The sequence below is a fragment of the Carassius carassius genome, chromosome 23, assembly GCF_963082965.1.
Source record: "Carassius carassius chromosome 23, fCarCar2.1, whole genome shotgun sequence".
Taxonomy (NCBI): domain Eukaryota; kingdom Metazoa; phylum Chordata; class Actinopteri; order Cypriniformes; family Cyprinidae; genus Carassius; species Carassius carassius.
In genome coordinates this window covers 15,383,928-15,402,355 of record NC_081777.1, presented here as the reverse complement: position 1 = coordinate 15,402,355, position 18,428 = coordinate 15,383,928, and the positions used below count along the sequence as shown (strand labels likewise).

Genomic DNA, 18,428 nt, shown 5'->3' with positions numbered 1-18,428 from the left:
CTAAATACATCCCTGCTTGCAAGTTCAAATGTTCAAAATGTTTTAAACCAGTGGTCAGCAATGGGTGGCCCGTGGGCCAGCAGGCAGATTTTTTGTTCAAGCAGAACATCAAAAGACCACTCAGTTTACTCCCTCTACCCCCTCTTGCATTTAAGACCTTTTCACACACTTAATGTTGTGAGTGATACTATATTATACTGAATATAATTTAAAATACTGAAAATAAGAGTCAGTTACTGAGCATTTTATTTAGAAACTATATATTTCATATACAATCACAAATAGTAATATATATATATATATATATATATATATATATATATATATATATATATATATATATAAAGTTCCATATCTACAATACCATGATACAACTTGAGTGAGTACACTTTCTTCATACAACAGTTCATATGAAAGGTTGAAGTGTTCATAGTTGTATAAAGTTAAAACATGGAAATCAGTACAGAACAGTTTGGAGTAGCTCTGAAGTCGATACATGTATTAGATAGACAGATAGATCAAATTTCATCTTTACACAGTATTATGTGTTTGTTTCTAAATTCAATCATAAATTTAGAACAAATCAAAGTGCAAATGTATAAAATAATGCTTAAAAAAATTTATAAAATGTTTGTATGGATAGTTTATACACAGACTGGCTATATGCACGGTTAATGAATGACAATCACTGTTTGGTGAGTAGTAACAAACCTATAAATGTGTAATTCATGAAAATAACATACATATATATATATACACATACAGTACAGACCAAAAGTTTGGACACACCTTCTCATTCAAAGAGTTTTCTTTATTTTCATGACTATGAAAATTGTAGATTCACACTGAAGGCATCAAAACTATGAATTAACACATGTGGAATTATATACATAACAAAAAAGTGTGAAACAACTGAAAATATGTCATATTCTAGGTTCTTCAAAGTAGCCACCTTTTGCTTTGATTACTGCTTTGCACACTCTTGGCATTCTCTTGATGAGCTTCAAGAGGTAGTCACCTCAAATGGTCTTCCAACAGTCTTGAAGGAGTTCCCAGAGATGCTTAGCACTTGTTGGCCCTTTTGCCTTCACTCTGCGGTCCAGCTCACCCCTAAACCATCTCGATTGGGTTCAGGTCCGGTGACTGTGGAGGCCAGGTCATCTGGTGCAGCACCCCATCACTCTCCTTCTTGGTCAAATAGCCCTTACACAGCCTGGAGGTGTGTTTGGGGTCATTGTCCTGTTGAAAAATAAAAGATGGTCCAACTAAACGCAAACCGGATGGAATAGCTTGCTGCTGCAAGATGCTGTGGTAGCCATGCTGGTCCAGTATGCCTTCAATTTTGAATAAATCCTCAACAGTGTCACCAGCAAAGCACCCCCACACCATCACACCTCCAGGTGGTTTTACCTCCATGCTTCACGGTGGTAACCAGGCATGTAGAGTCCATCCGTTCACCTTTTCTGCGTGGCACAAAGACACGGTGGTTGGAACCAAAGATCTCAAATTTGGACTCATCAGACCAAAGCACAGATTTCCACTGGTCTAATGTCCATTCATTGTGTTCTTTAGCCCAAACAAGTCTCTTCTGCTTGTTCCCTTTCTTTAGCAGTAGTTTCCTAGCAGATATTCTACCATGAAGGCCTGATTCACACAGTCTCCTCTTAACAGTTGTTATAGAGATGTGTCTGCTGCTAGAACTCCGTGTGCCATTGACCTGGTCTCTAATCTGAGCTGCTGTTAACCTGCGATTTCTGAGGCTGGTGACTCGGATGAACTTATCCTCCGTAGCAGAGGTGACACATGGTTTTCCTTTCCTGGGGCGGTCCGCATGTGAGCCAGTTTCTTTGTAGCGCTTGATGGTTTTTGTGACTGCACTTGGGGACACTTTCAAAGTTTTCCCAATTTTTCGGACTGACTGACCTTCATTTCTTAAAGTAATGATGGCCACTCGTTTTCCTGTACTTAGCTGCTTTTTTCTTGCCATAATACAAATTCTAACAGTCTATTCAGTAGGACTATCAGCTGTGTATCCACCTGACTTCTGCACAACTCAACTGATGGTCCCAACCCCATTTATAAGGCAAGAAATCACACTTATTAAACCTGACAGGGCACACCTGTGAAGTGAAAACAATTTCAGGTGACTACTTCTTGAAGCTCATCAAGAGAATGCCAAGAGTGTGCAAAGCAGTAATCAAAGCAAAAGGTGGCTACTTTGAAGAACCTAGAATATGACATATTTTCAGTTGTTTCACACTTTTTTGTTATGTATATAATTCCACATGTGTTAATTCATAGTTTTGATGCCTTCAGTGTGAATCTACAATTTTCATAGTCATGAAAATAAAGAAAACTCTTTGAATGAGGTGTGTCCAAACTTTTGGTCTGTACTGTATATATACAACTGAATTAACCTGGTCTTCTCAAGAATTAGGATAAAAGTCACTTATTGCTTTTGAACTAACAAGTACTATTATTTGTTAAAAGCACCTTTGAGCTATAGTATATGAAGGCCCGTGATTCCGGTCAAATTAAAAGCACCTTTGAGCTTTAGTATATGAAGGCCACTGATTCCGGTCAAATTATTAAAACATGGAACACAAATTTAAATAGACCTGAGATTGAGAAAATATCAAAATACAGTACGATGAAAAAATGCTTATTAGGTCATGCAGTGCAATTTAAAATACCTTAAATTATGGGCCAGTTTTACTAACAGTTTTTTTTTTTGGCGTTAAAATAGTACTGTCAGGATTTACTAAAGACTCACAGTGAAGAATTAACACTGAAAAAGTATGGACCGTTATATTAATGCCTGACCTTATTGAATATGCATTTGTCGGAGTTTCCCTATCAGATGCAAAATTTATGGGAGGAGAGTATTAAAATGAATCCAGCAACACGATTTTGCTTGAAATGGCTGCAATTGTTGTTGCTAGGAGAAGGCATCGCAGAGAATAGAGCGCGCATAGTAGAAGGGAGAGGACTTTTTCCACCCATTTTAATTTATTTGGAATGCCAGAAGAACACATTATCAGAACAAATCATTGGCCAAGCAATGTTATTTTTTATTTGCTCAAGAAAAAAAAAAGATTAATTGGATCCCTTAACTACGAGTTTCACACAATTCCAGGCCTACCGAATCTTCTTGCAACCCTTCACTTTTTGGTTCTTTTCAACATACTGTGGCTTCTTCATTTCTTTATTCATTATACGCTAATTTGCGCTGGTCTTGGAATATTTTGTTGGTTGTTATGTAAATGAGATGTTGCTTCTGTGTTCTTTAATTTGTTAGTAAATCACCTGCAGAAATTTCCACGCCCACCGGCGCTGTTTAGGAATTGAGCTCTCGTGCCAATTTACCGTTTAGTAAAACTGGCCCTAAGACTGCATAGCAATTTAGATTTAAAAAGTTTTAAAGCTTAAATGAGAACTAAATATGAATAATAATAATAATAATAATAAAAAAACTTTTCTATTTGATTGTAATTTTTTACATTTTTAAGTTAACTATACAAACCTAAAAACTGATTACATTTATTCATTAGGCAGATGCTTTTAACAAAATAGCTTAATGGAATAGTTTACCCAGAAATGAAAATTTGCTGTTAATTTACTCACCCTCAGATCATCCAAGATGTAGGTGACTTTTACTCTTCAGTAAATTGGTAAAGAAGATTTTTTTTTTTTTTTACTAATTCTTTTGGTAGTTGAATCAGTTCAACAAATTGGACCGAATCATCTGAAAAAGTTGATTGTTCATCAATCAAAAATCAATTCCGGAAAATGTTTATGGTTAAAGTATGATTTCTCTTCATGTAAAAAGATTGATGATAAACAGTTTATTTACTTTATATGGTCTCGACATGTAAAACCATGTTTATTGCACAGACTAATCAATTCTTTCTCAATATACTGTTAGGAGCAATGGGTATTAATATTTTCTTCCTATATGCATTTCGAAGATATGCATTTCTGTTTTTTTTCTAAAACGGGCAGCTGCTGACTTGCATTTGACGAATCACCAAAAACCATGGTATCAGCTAAAAATCTTCTACTCACCAAAAAGTCACCTACAACTTATATAGACTAAAGTTGAGTAAATTAGGAGCAAATTCTCATTATTGGGAGAATAAGAGACTTTTGCACACAGTATACAGGGTTAATCCATTATTAGGTTGAAATAAAATTAACCAATGAGGCAAAATTCACAGATTCACAATATGTGATGCCTCTGCATAGTGCTGCTCACAGTAGAGAATTCAACAACTTAAGGGGACAAAAGTTCTTAGCTTTCATATATAGCGGCCTTTCACATACCAGAGTCATTTAGCATTAATGATAAAATAGTATTTGGATAAAAAAATTATCTTCAGTACAGAAATCTTGTAAAAAACAGCATGCTTTGGAAACAGACCTCAATCCATCAGTCTATCTCTTCTTTTGGTAACATACAGAATAGAACATGTAAATGTCAGATGTTAGGTCAACAGGGTGAGAGAGAAGCTTGTACTTCCCATTGTGGTTTTCCTCCCAAAGGTAGGTCATGCCGTTGTCTGTGGCAGGAGAGCTGCAGTGATCCAAGGACACATGAAGCCAAGGGTCTTTGATGACCTTTTCTGATTTTACACTGACCTGCCCAACAACTTTCAACACAACGTGACGCTGATAATTTGCAAGTGCCACACTCTCCACTTTGCCAAAGAACACTAGAAACACACACACAAAAGATATCATTTAGTCTGGTTCTAGAAAATGCTATTTCAGTTTGCACCACAACAAATGTTCAAAAACATCACCTGTCTTATTGCACATTTCAGGGATCAGGTCCATTAGTGGTTTAATTCTGTATTCTGCTGGAGAGCTGTTAGGCTTTGGTGTTGGTTTGAGATGTTCAGCACAGCAGCTCCACAGGGATGTGTTGTAGTAGTAAAGCCCACAGCAACGGTGCTTTGGTTTGGTCTGATAAATTATGGAATTGGTTGAGGAGGAACAGCAAGTTTGATTGTTATTATATTGCAGCAATAGGTTTCCACAGCACTCTGCTTTTCCACGTAACTTGGTTAGGTTGTAGAGGTGACCTGAGCAGCATCTCAGGAACTGGTTGTGGTGGTCATAGACTTCTGAACCACAACAGAAATTGCCATTCATCTTGTTGTGGCTAAAGAAATTATAAAGAAAAGTCATTCAACAACCAACACAGAAACAACAATGGGCAACTAACAGGATGTTAGTGATTTTAAAATGTCTTGAGGGTTTATTGGGTGGCCTGGGTGACCAAGAGACTCCCATTCAAAAGTTGTACCAACTGAAAGGACATTCCTATGGTGTCTCAGCATGGGAAACTTGATTTTCAAGTCATAGACAAAGCCTCATTTGTCAAGACAGCATTAAATTTACATTTATGCATTTAGCAGACTCTTTTATCCAAAGCGATTTACAGTGCATTCATGCTATAATTATTATTTTTTTATCAGTATGTGTGTTCCCTGGGAATTGAACCCACAACATTTTGCGCTGCAGACACAATGCTCTACCACTGAGCCACAGGAACATGGGTAGAGACTACTCAATTTTCAGAGATTCACAGAGGTACTGCTATTTGTTCCCTGACCTGAGACAGAGACATATTTGAGCTGGAACATTCATAGAAAGACCAGTTACTTTTTACGGTTTTACCCCTAAATAAATTATACATACTGATTGACAAATATAGTCTACATAAAGCACACACCCCCTCCCCCTCTCATGGTGGTTGTTTTGTTAAGATCAAGGGTCAGGGATTGGTTGGTTAGCACTGCCCACTTATCCCATACTGGTAACTAAATAATCTGGATCTACCGATTCAAAAGTCACCCAAAAGTAGCTCTACATTGTAAAAATAACTAATTAGAAGTGTAGATGGCCTATAACAGGGCTATTCAATTGGCGGCCCGCCAATCATCTCCATGCGGCCCGACGGCACCAACCTCCCTCCTCCTCTTTTCGCTCCGATTGACCTGAGAAACGTTTTACGTGTGAATATTTCAGCAGTTATTATATGTGTCCCGAATTTATGTCGACTGAACCAGCGATAGGCTACCAATCCTTCGTGAATGAATCATTCTTTTGGTTCGATTCTTTCTAAACGCGCTTGCATAACGGTCTAAAACTATTCGGATTCATTCGGACCGCTCCGTAACTGAATCATCTGAAGCGGTTTCTCGTTCAGTACAGTTACAACAAATAGCGATGTTTTCAGTTGTTTCACTAGTTGTTTAAACACGGCCCAGCGCGGAGTTGCGTTTACTCCCGGTCCCGGACACACTAATATTAAACAGCGTTGCGACAACCAGTGGAAGCGTTTCAGTTCGACAGAAACATTTCTGTTACAAACCACAAATCACTCGATGATTTAATTAGTATTAAATCGGATGAAACGGCCTCAACATTCCCAACAAGACTGATGAGGAAAGCAGGAGAAACATTGTGGCATGACCGAAATTAGAAGACTTTAAATCCCCTAATCACCCTTACAAACATTTACCACATTTACTGTAGTAATTTACCATGGTTGGGCAGAAATGTGCAATATTTATATTGAATACTATGTAGTAATAAATAAATATAGTAAATATATACTATAATATTATATAGTTTAATAGTAAATATAGTGATTTATATTGCATTAGTTTTATTAGGTGGGTAGAGGAATATATATTTAATGCTTGTTATGAAATTATGTCAGTTTCTTTGTAAAGGTGCGTATAGTTTTTAACTTGTGTTTAGGCATTTTTTATACAGTGGGAGCCTGTGGTTAACAAGTCTCACTGTCAGAATATTTTCATTTAAGCATAACAATTATAAATAAAATAATTATTATTTCTCACCAACAGCTATAAGTTTGTATAAATAATTTATTTGTTCCAAGGAAAATAGTTGTACACAGCTGTAAATTATCAAGTTTTTATTTATTATGGTTTTATATATTTGCATACTGTTGGGTACCACATTTCCAAATAAATACCACACTTCTTTAGGGTTACTTTAGCTTATTTATTGAAACTGTTATGTTTCAATAAATAAGATAAACCCCCAAACCAACCCACCGGCCCACCTCAACTTTTCGATTTGATAATGCGGCCCTCGAATGAAACTAATTGAATAGCCCTGGCCTATAAGCTACAAAAAATAACTGTCCAAACCTTTTTTTAGTTTTCCACTGTGTGTCTTTAGTATATCTGGACAACAATTTTTTTTTTTTTTTTTTTTTTGCAAAATAGGGTTTACACTAGTGTAGACTGTTAGTAAATCTGGCACTACGTTCACTTTTAAATCATATGAAATATTTCTTCTCTGTGGGCCTACCTGTGGCCGTTACAGCAAATGTGTGTACGAGGATTGAAGGTTTGTCCTCCACAGCAGTGCTCGCCAAGACGTGGACGGGTCGACATTTGGCAAGTAGTGTTTGCTGGAGTATATATAACACCTCCAACACACTCCGACTGCTCAGGCACATTGCGATGAAGAACTCCATTACAGCACAGCACACTGTCATCTGACAGAGTGTAAACATCTTCACCACAGCACTGAAAGACACAGGTATACATAGTACTGTACAATAATGTATGCAGTTTTTTTTAATACTGTATACTGTCATTTCTCCAAATACTTTATAAGCATATTTTACAGAAAATCACAGTGTTCAGATTAATCTCCAATTTATTTTGTATTTCTATTTCTGCAGAACTAAGATTCAAAAGGCAATACCTTAGTAAGTGCTGATGCCTTATACAGATTCCCTGAGCAACATATTTTTTCCTGGGGATTGAATGGTATTGTTCGACACTTCGGTTCTAAAACAGAAAAGTGTTGATATTATTGCAACAATAACTATAAAATCATCATAATTTCCAACAATGTTGAGAAGTTAGGCAAGTATGAACTGAACAGACTATCAATAGATACTAAAACTGAACACGGATCATTATCCAAGGCAAGGCAAGGCAAGTTTATTTATATAGCACATTTCGTACACAATGGTAATTCAAAGTGCTTCCAATCCAATCAAAGAGAGGTTTGTAAAAATGTTAATATACAATGAGGATGCCAAGTGCTTTACCTGAGTTTTTGGGGAGTGTGCTTGAGATTTCCAGTCACACATAAAAACAAACACAGGAAAATTGTTATGAAATAGACCTGTAAAATTATTTTTTACAGTAGTCAACATGAAACAGATAATGTTGACAAGCTTTAACATTCTTACACAAACATATGTATGCATGTATGTATATAGTTAGGTCCATATATATTTGGACACAGGCACCATTTTTATTATTTTACCTGTTGACCAAAACATATTAAAGTTACAGTTATATAATGAGCATGAGCCTGAAAGTGCACACTCTTAAATTTGCTTTAATTTGAGGATATTCTCAAAAAAATTTGAGGAAAGGTTAAGGAACTACAGCTTTTTAATATGTACCACCCCCTTTTCAAGGGACAATAAGTTACTGGACAGTTGACTCAAAAGCTATTTCAAGGATATATGTTGGGTTTTCCTTTCGTTATGTCTACATCAATTAAACGGGTAAAAGGTCTGGAGTTGATTCTAAGTGAGCCATTTGGAAGCTGTTGATGTGAATCCACACCATGCAGTCAAAGGCATTCTCCATGCAGATGAAACAGACAATTGTTAGGCTTCAAAAACTAAACAAATCCATCATAGAGATAGCAGGAACATTTGGAGTGGCCAAATCTATACAACATCAATTGTGAAACATGGTGGAGCAGCGTGATGGCATGAGCATGCATGGCTTCCAGTAGCGCTGGGTTACTGGTGAATATTGATGACATGACAGATATCAGAAGCAGCTTGAAAAATTCTGAAGTGTATAGGGATATACTGTCTCCCCAGATTCATTCAAATGCAGAAAGTTGATTGGGTGGTACTTCATAGTACAAATGGATGATAACCCAAAACATACAGCAAAAACAACCCAGTTTTTGAAGCTAAAAAAGTGGAATAGTCTGCAATGGCCGAGTCAATCTCCTGATGTCAAACTGATTGAGCATGCTGAAGACAAGACTAAAGGCTGACCCACAAACAAACAACAACTAAAGTCAGCTGCAGTAAATGCCTGTCGAAGCATCACAAATGAGAAACCCAGTCTTTAGTGATGTCCACGAGATCCAGACTTAATGCATTCATTGCCTGCAAAGGATTCTCAAAATATTAAAAATGAACATTTTATTTTTGATTATATGTATTTGTCAAATTACATTTGAGCCCCTGAAAATGGGGGACTGTGTATAGAAATGGTTGTAATTCCTAAGCATTTTTGTCCAACCCTTTCAATTAAATCTTAAAGTCTGCACTTCAATTTCATTTTCATCATCTTTTATTTTTTACTTCTGTTTTGTGGCATACAGAGCTGAGATTATAAAAATTGTGTCAGTCTCCAAATATATGTGAACCTGGCTGTGTATTTATATTTATTTATTTAGCAGACACATTTATCCAAGCAACTTACAAATGAAGACAATAGAAGCAATCAAAATTATATATATATATATATATATATATTTCTTTAAAATGTATAGTCACTAAGAAAGAAATCTGTTAATAAATATAGCTGTTACTTATGTTACTTAATACTTAATTTTTGTCTGTCTGTTTGACTCACAGAGTGGGAGGAAAGCCTTGCTGGGATTCTTTCATTTCATCTGCGAGAATAAAATTCAGATTAAAACCTACTAAAACAAACAGATCTATTACTGTGTGATTAAAACCCATGAAAGAAAACAGTAGGTACATGATGTCTGTGCCCCACTATTAAGCCACTGACACCACATTTCTTTATTAATTATTTATCTAATAATCACGGTAAGAGCTGTATTCACAAACCTGTTGCTTTCTGACAGCAAGTTTCATGTTTAGGCATTACTACTAGTGCAGGGTTAGCACAGCAGCAGTGGGTTGTCTTGTCAAATGTTTCAGTGCCACAACAAGAAAGATTTTCCTTCCGTTTAAATATTCTGTTACCACCGCAACACATATGAGTCGTTGTCAGGTACATGTCTGTAAATGAGTGTAAGAGAAATCTCATTATAAAAGTAGTCTTCCTCGATCTAACGGTAAAAAGATCAATCAACCTCAACAAAAAATTTTTATGAATGCAAAAATGTGTCAAATCTGAACAATGTGCCTGTCAAGGTGTTCAAGTTGCATTTAGTGAATCAGTTACCTTTGCCACAGCATTTCACATGAGTGCTGCTTTGAGTCAGAACCCTGCTATCACAGCAAATCTCATTAAGTGGATTGTAAGCTACAGAACCACAGCAGTCAGCCACCAGCTGGCTTAATCCTGGCGATATATTACCTTCAACACATTGAAATACAAACAAAAAGGGTTAAATCTGTTTGCATATGTCATAAACTCATTATGAATCACATACTCTACTACGTGACTCAGCAACCACAAAATTACTGCTGCAGGAGGTCTATCCTACCATTACAGCAGGAACTTCCTGAGATTTTGTAGGACACATTCCCACAATTGTGCAGATGATGGATGCCTTCCATCTGTCCACTGAAACCTACTTCGCTGCTGACATCAAGACAGATCACTCTTATTTTACTCTTACCAAATCATTCTGTTAATATACATTTAAGTGATCTATGATAAAATGCATATATAATAATAATAAAATCTCTTATGAAACTGTGTTTAAGATTCAGAGTAAATTTCTGTGTAAGGTCACTCACTGTGTCCCTCTGTCATGATGGCAAACTCCTGAGAAAGAAAGACATGATTCATAATGAAATATGGTATCTAGTCTCATTTGGGTAAGACAACTCTGAATGCTAAAATAAAAAATATTAAAATAAAGTCAGCATGAATATAAAATTGATTTAACGCAAGTTCCTGGTCTTGTTGCATACAAATGTATCAGTGCAGTCTGTAATCTCAATTCAAAATGAAATAACAACTTCTGCCTCTGAAATGGAATTCTTTTTTTTTTTTTTTTTGCTGATGCTATTATGATAAATGTGGTGTAAAACGTCACATGGTTATTTTGACCTCTCTACACCCAACTGGCTCCATTCTGGTTTGTAACACACAAAAGTATCACAACTTCCAGGAAAAAACACACACAAATATAAATGTCACTTTTTTTTCCTGTGGAAAAACAACTTTGGACACCACTGACTTTCATTAAATGGACGACGTATATTACTTTGTTTTCCAGAGAAGTGCATCGTACAGCTTGGTAATGACTTGACGGTGAGTAAACGATGAGAAGACTGTCATTTTAAAAGTATTATCTAAAAATATTTTGTGCAAAATTAATTTGTATTCAGTCTGAAAAAGGAAACAAACACTAGCTCTGACATGCCTCATAATCAACAAAACAAACAAAATACCTGTCAAAAACTGTAAATAAAATGCAATACAATAATAAAACAACGGTATTCATTACAAAACTCCCAAATTCAGTCATAGTGCAGAGCTCCTAGCTACTCAGCTCTGTCCCTCGCCGCCCAGTCAAAGCGGTCTCCAGTCTTGGTGGGTGTGTAACAGTGCTTTGCTCGAACATTTCCTTGATTAGTGGCTCTCTGAATTTGTTAAGCCTCATATGCATTTTGTAGTCTTTCGCTTTGCGCTCCACGGCCAGACACCTCGTCACGCAACAACCCGAAAAATACAGTGCATGAGCACGGCTCGTGGATCACACTCAAGCGCGAGCTAAGCTGCTGCTTCTTCTTCTTCTTCGAGCTTATTGACGGTTCGCGTTCTTTAAAAGAGCATTACCGCCATCTAACTGTGGTGACGAATTAGAGACAATATCCCTACATTCAGGACTCGTGCTTTCAGTGTTGCTGCGTGTTCAGCTCCTCCATCTACAGCCCAAGTCCATCACAGTCCAGATAGAAGATTAATTAGATCAATTAGACTCACTTAATAATCTATTTAATATCAACTCTTATAAATGACTAGGCTAAATAAATAAAATAAAACTATAGTAATTGTAATTGCATGCCAACATGTCTAAATAATAATTATACTGTGTCCTTACTTACCTTGTGCAAAGGATGTGGCAAAAATGTATAAGATTGTCACTACAACTGCAATAAAAAAGACAAAGTTATGATTTAAAATAAATAAATACATTAAAAAAAAATCCACCAAATGTAATGCAGAACTTTAAAAATGTTTTGACATACATGCAGGTGGTTTGCAGATCTCCATTGTATGTCTCTGTTCTATAAAGCTTTAATATCTCAAGACAGTGGGATCAGAATTTATGTACTCCAAAATAAAAAATTTGCCCCGCCTCCTCAGTGCTTGCAGTGAGGAAGGAGCACAGAAGGAAGTAACAAGTATGGACATGCAAATAGTGATTCAATTCATATTTCACTTGGGTGATGTTTGACACTATAACAAACATGAGGACAGATGTTTGTAAACTGTTCAAATAATGTAAATTAGATGATGCAACTTGATAATCAAATTGAATAGATGATTTCAAGAGGCACCTTGAGGATTTTACATCTGAACTCTTCATATATATATATATATATATATATATATATATATATATATATATATATATATAATAGCCTGAAAAAAAAAAAAACCATGGACGTATTGTCCGTGACGTCACCCGTAGACTCCTGAAGAGCGTTTCTGAAACTCAAAGTGTGCAGAGCGGGCGACTCTCCCAGACAATCGAAAATGGGCAAAAAGGCGGGAGCTGGTTGCTGAAGCCAGGCCCACCTAGCTCGATGGCAGTGTCAGTCTATGGTCAGCAGCGGCAATCCACCTGTCACTTAGGTGGCCACGCCCTTAATTATGCAGAACTTTAGGGCTTAACCTTTTCAGTGGTGATGTTATTTCTACAATAACACTGAATGACAGATGGTTCACTTTTATTTCATTTTTCCTTTTTTTAGTTAAAATATTCACAAACCTGCATACCATGTAATGAACAATCTGATATTCTGATTCATAAATATGTGTAAATGAGTGTGTTTTGTCATTTAAAAACCTTTCTAAATGATCTTGATCGGGATCTGTAATGTGAGATGGGCGCCGCCATGCTTCAGAGTCCTGACAGTCGGATTTACAACACGCAAATTCATCAATTTCTCCCGAAATACAAGTAATAAGTGGCGGGTGAACTGGGTGAAGAATAGAATGCACTTTATAGTTACTTACACTATGTGTATCTGAAATCAATAAACACTGACAAGAGCAGTGCACGTCTCACATGGCTCAGCGCCAGCCAACGAGCGAAAACGCAGTTTGAATTTGACAGTTATGCGACGTCACAGAACGTTCTAAATCCCATATGTGGGACCATACTCCCAGGGGCACGGAAATAAGAATCCCATATGTGGGACCTTACCGCTCAAAAGGTTAATATAATTTAAATGGATGAGTTCTGAAAAAATTCACCCCCACACAGTTGTCATAAAGGCCAAAATTAGCTATATAGACCAAAATAATTTTTTAAGCCAGGCTGTAAACATGTTTTTTTCTGCTGTAAAGTTGGGCATTTTAAAATGGGGAGTCTATGGGATTGACTCCCTTTTGCAGCCAGCTTCAAGCAACCAGTCGATCAATTACAGTTTTAGTCACTTCCTTGTTGGCATCATGAGAGAGAGTGGGTGGTTGCCACTCGATATATATACTGTAAATATATAGTTGGCTTGAGGAAGAGACAGACCATAAGTTAGTCATCAGTCTTGATGTCATTCAGCCTTTTTTGTTTTCTTTTTTGTTAGTTCTAACTGGACAGGATGGTGACTTCTTGGCTGGAGAACTGTGGAGCCCTTCTGTGAAAAAGATCACAGATCGGATGTTTAGCTTAGTGAACCAATGCTAAAGAACAAACAACGGAAGTGACAAAAGGAAGAAAATAACAAGGTAAAGAGGGCACACAGAAAGCTCTTGTTATTTTTCAACTTCATCTCAATTGTGATGATGAAACCTACTTGTATGCAGAGTATTTCCCTCTCATGCAGGTGCAGAAGAATGTATGTGCCAGTTGTACTTCAGCTGTATCCTTTTGTGTGTATTCAAGCAAAAAATTTTGGCCCAGATGCAGATTAAACGAGGCTACAATTTTATTGGCTTTTGTTATTGCTAGTTCTTTGATGTATTTTGTCTGTCTGTTGTCAATAAACTTTTGATGTTTTAAAAAAGTAATTGCAGAGTCTTGCATCAGCAGCCTTTGTGGATATCATTATAAGAAAAAAAGAAAAAAAATGTGATGGTTCGTGGCAAACACCCACATTGGTGAAACTGCTTTTGGTCTCTAGATCACTCTTTTTAATTTTGTTTCTTTTTTTCCCATAGAGTGAAAGTAATTAGATAGATAGATAGATAGATAGATAGATAGATAGATAGATAGATAGATAGATAGATAGATAGATAGATAGATAGATAGATAGATAGATAGATAGATAGATAGAACTCACGTGGAACTAAAGAAGGTTTTAGTTGCTTAACTTTTATGGAAAGGAAAAGGAAGGAAAGTAGTAAGCAAACACACCCACCCACACACACCGTGAACACACACCCGGTAGCAGTTGTGGGTTTGGTTCCCTGCTCAAGGGTCTCAGTCATAGTATTGAGGGTGGAAGAGAGGACTAGTCATTCACTTCCTCCATCTACAATCCCTGCCAGTACAGAGACTCAAACCCACGACCTCTGAGTGACCGGTCAGACTCTAAATAAATAAAAAATACATACTCAAATAAATACTACAGAAGCTAAGGTTTTCTACAAGAGAAAGTGACATTCCAGACATAAGAACTAGGTTAGCAGAGCTGCATGTACTGTTTATTGTGGATTTAAAAAAAAAAGTAATTACTTTATCTGTTAAGTAGTTTTATATACATGTGGTTAGCTGGTCATATATCAAGTATTTTGGTTGGCTTAAATAAAGGGTTTTTTGTTTGTTAGTTTTTTTTTTTTTTTTGCACTGATACGGCAGTCATTTTGTCATCTAGTCATTGACTCAGATAGCACACCCCTATGCACCATATATATATTAGGTACAACAAACAGCTCTACATGGAGTGTTAAGTGCTCTAATCATCATGAATTATTTATATTTTTACACACTATTCTGAACAAAATGAACTGTACTTGGTCATTTTATACATCCGTCAGATGCTATTTTAGACACACTATATCCCTAAAATATATGGCTTTGTTTGGCTTTTAAAGGTGCAACAGAGCCCAGACCTTTTGCTGTTAGTTGAAGATCTGGCGAGTGAGTAACTGACACATATATGTCTGTCATATGGATGCAGCATCAGGCGTAAGTTTTAAGTTAAGGATGCATTTGAAGAAATTTATTTTCAGCCTTAAAGTAAGTAGTATTCACTATTCATCCGTTCATGTGATCTCAACATGTCTGCCTTGCACCTGGCAATTCACTCCATGTAAAATAAAACTTTTCTTAAAATTCTGATATGATGTTTCCTGTGAGTGTACATAATTTTACACAAGTAGGCTACAATTGCACGTTTGATTAAGTTCAATATTTATTAGGTGCATCATAATGATTTATATCTGTATACATGGATCCTAACCCATCATTAGCTACAATATAAGATATTCTTTGACTTACAGTACTGATGTGTAAAGCAACCATGTATGACTCATGCCCTCTCATTGTCCTGTCAACACTTTAAAATTATTAAGTTATTGTGACATCAATTCCCATCTAAAAGTAAGCATGACTAAATAAGCTTTAGGGCAATCCGACAGAGAAAGCAACTGATAAGGATCATGCTTTAGATAATTATAGATTTTCCTCCTCCCCTTTCTATTACATCAGCATGCCTTTATTCATCACGCTGGAAAATTTAACTACCAGGTAATGATGTAAGTCTTTATTCTGGCCCTAACTAGTAGCATTGCCATTAACTACTTAAACAGAAAAACAATTATTTGAGTTTCCTAGTAAAAAAAATAACGTGCAGCATGCAAAAACAAGTTTATGGGTAATATTAAATAGTCATCATAATAGAATATAGTGCAGTAATCAAAACAATGAAATAACATGTTGACCACAAAATAGAGAGAGATTTTTTTTAATCAGCATTTTAAAACCCAGTAAGCAATTTTGCTTGCTTTGCTGAACTGACTACAAATCCCCTGGGCCTGGACCTGGACTCTCCACGGAGCGTGACCTATCACATAACCAAGTCTGCTGTGTGATTGAGGTCACCCAGGACAGTGATTTTTGTAATTTATCTTTGTATTTTTTTTTGGGGGGGGGGGGGTTCTTTTTCTTTATTTTGATGCCCCTTTTGAACATTCTGTTGACAATAAGTACCATCGCACCTACATGTCTACTAACTCTCATTAGAGTAAAAGTAGACTTTTTGCTTATTATTTGCTTACTCTTTATTCTGATGATCTTCAAACATAAATTTTACTGACTAGACATACCTTTTCTAGAAGTTAACTATTATAACTTTAACCCTACCAGTTTACTAATGATATACTAACATGAGAGTTAGTGTAGTGTTACTTATAGTCAATGGCAAGTCAAGTTGAGCTTTATTGTCATTTCGCTACATGTGTGGACATACAATTGAACGAAATGCCATGCCTTACAGGACCACGGTGCTACATAAATACAGACATACATAAATTAAGGAAAACATTCTAAACCTATACACAACTAATCTACTGGCAGATGTTGACTATAAATATACTATACATAAATGTTTGCCTATACATAAACTATATATATATATATATATATATATATATATATATATATATATATATATATATATATATATATGTATGTATGTATATATATAAAAACTATATGAATGCACATAGCATTGATCACATAGCATTGTACACGTGCAAAAAGAAACATCATAAGTCAAGCAGCTGGCTGATTTCAGTTCAGAGCTCTCACAACCTGGGGGAAAAACTGTTGAGCAGTCTGTCGGAGCAGGCTCTGATGCTCCGGTACCATCTTCCTGAGGGTAGGAGCTGGAAGAGAATGTGGGAGAGATGGGTGGAGTCCTTCACGATACTGTCGGCTTTGCTGGTGCATTGTATAAGGAAAACGTCCTGGATGGAGGGCAGAGGGGCACCAATGATCTTTGCAGCTGTGTTCACTGTCCGCTGGAGGATCTTACGGTCTGCTGCACTACAGTTCCCATACCAGACAGTGATGTAACTGGTCAGCACACTTTCTATGGTGCCCCTGTAGAATGTGTTGAGAATGGGTGGAGGGAGACTTACTCTTTTCAGTCGGTGGACAAAGTGTAGTCGCTGTTGTGTCTTCTTGGAGAGTGACATGGTGTTGGTGGTTCAGGTGAGGTCCTCCGTGATGTGCACGCTCAGGAATTTAGTGCTGCTGACTCTCTCCACAGTCGAGCTGTAGATGGAAAGTGGAGGCTGGTCAATGGTGTTTCTCCTGAAGTCCATCACAACCTCCTTTGTTTAACTCACATTGTTGAACATGTTGTTAGTGCCACACAATTCAGCCAGCTGTGCCACTATTTCTGTAGTGCATTTCACCGCTGTTGCTTATGAGACCTACCACAGTTGTGTCATCCACAAACTTGATGATGTGGTTGGAGCTGAACTTGGCAATGCAGTAGTGAAGAGCAGCGGGCTGAGCACACAACCTTGTGGAGCACCTGCGCTCAGTGTGGTAGTGCTCGTGGTGTCGTGGCCTACACGGACTGACTGAGGTCTTCCAGTTAGAAAGTCCAGGATCCAATTACAGAGGGAGGTATTTAGGCCCAGCAGGTTTAGTTTATTAATAAACTGTTGTGGGATTATTTTGTTGAATGCTGAGCTTGTTGATGAACAGCATTCTAGCACAGGATTCTTTATTTTCTAGGTAGGTAAGAGCCAGGTGGAGGAAACTGCATTGTCTGTAGAGTGGTTTGGACAGTATGCAAACTGGAGCAGATTGAGTCTGTCAAGGAGGCTGGTTTTGGAGTGCTCGACTAACCTCTCAAGCACTTCATAATGATTGGAGTCAGTATTATGGGATAGTAGTCATTTAGACAGAACACAGGTTATATCTTTTGTACTTTTGTTCAGCTGTGCAGCACAGTACTGTGCAGCACAGTCTTTCAGTACACGGCCAGGTATGTTGTCAGGACTCTCAGCCTTCCGTGGGTTAATCCTAGATAGGGTCTTCCTTACATTGGCTGGAGACAGACAGAGTGCCTGGTCATTGGGAAGTATGAGCAGTTTTTGAGCAGGTGTGTCATTCTGCATGTCAAACTGTGAATAAAAGTGGTTGAGTGCACCAGGGAGGGATATGTGTTTGAGTAAACCGAGTAAACCGGAAGTGTTGTGCGATCGTGTCTGTGTTGATGTCCGAGTAAAAGTCACCATTGGTGTTTGTAAAGTTTAAGTTTTATTTTGAGTTAATAAATT

At 37.0% G+C, this 18,428-nt stretch overlaps 1 protein-coding gene across 2 annotated transcripts; it reads right to left on the bottom strand.

Annotated features, from left to right (window-relative positions):
- Positions 1-3,987: 3,987 nt before the first annotated feature.
- Positions 3,988-11,747, bottom strand: LOC132101365 (galaxin-like). Of its 2 annotated transcripts, none has more exons than XM_059506263.1 (10): positions 10,751-11,747; positions 10,495-10,592; positions 10,230-10,364; positions 9,890-10,063; positions 9,669-9,708; positions 8,105-8,124; positions 7,753-7,838; positions 7,351-7,571; positions 4,803-5,164; positions 3,988-4,712 (listed from the first exon to the last, which is right to left on the bottom strand). In XM_059506263.1, the coding sequence occupies exons 1-10, from the start codon at positions 10,825-10,827 to the stop codon at positions 4,435-4,437; spliced, it is 1,491 nt and encodes a 496-aa protein (XP_059362246.1). In that variant the 5' UTR covers positions 10,828-11,747; the 3' UTR covers positions 3,988-4,434. The 2 variants fall into 2 exon arrangements, with proteins under 2 accessions (XP_059362246.1, XP_059362247.1); XM_059506264.1 differs by having other exon boundaries at positions 10,495-10,589.
- Between the last annotated feature and the right edge of the window lie 6,681 nt (positions 11,748-18,428).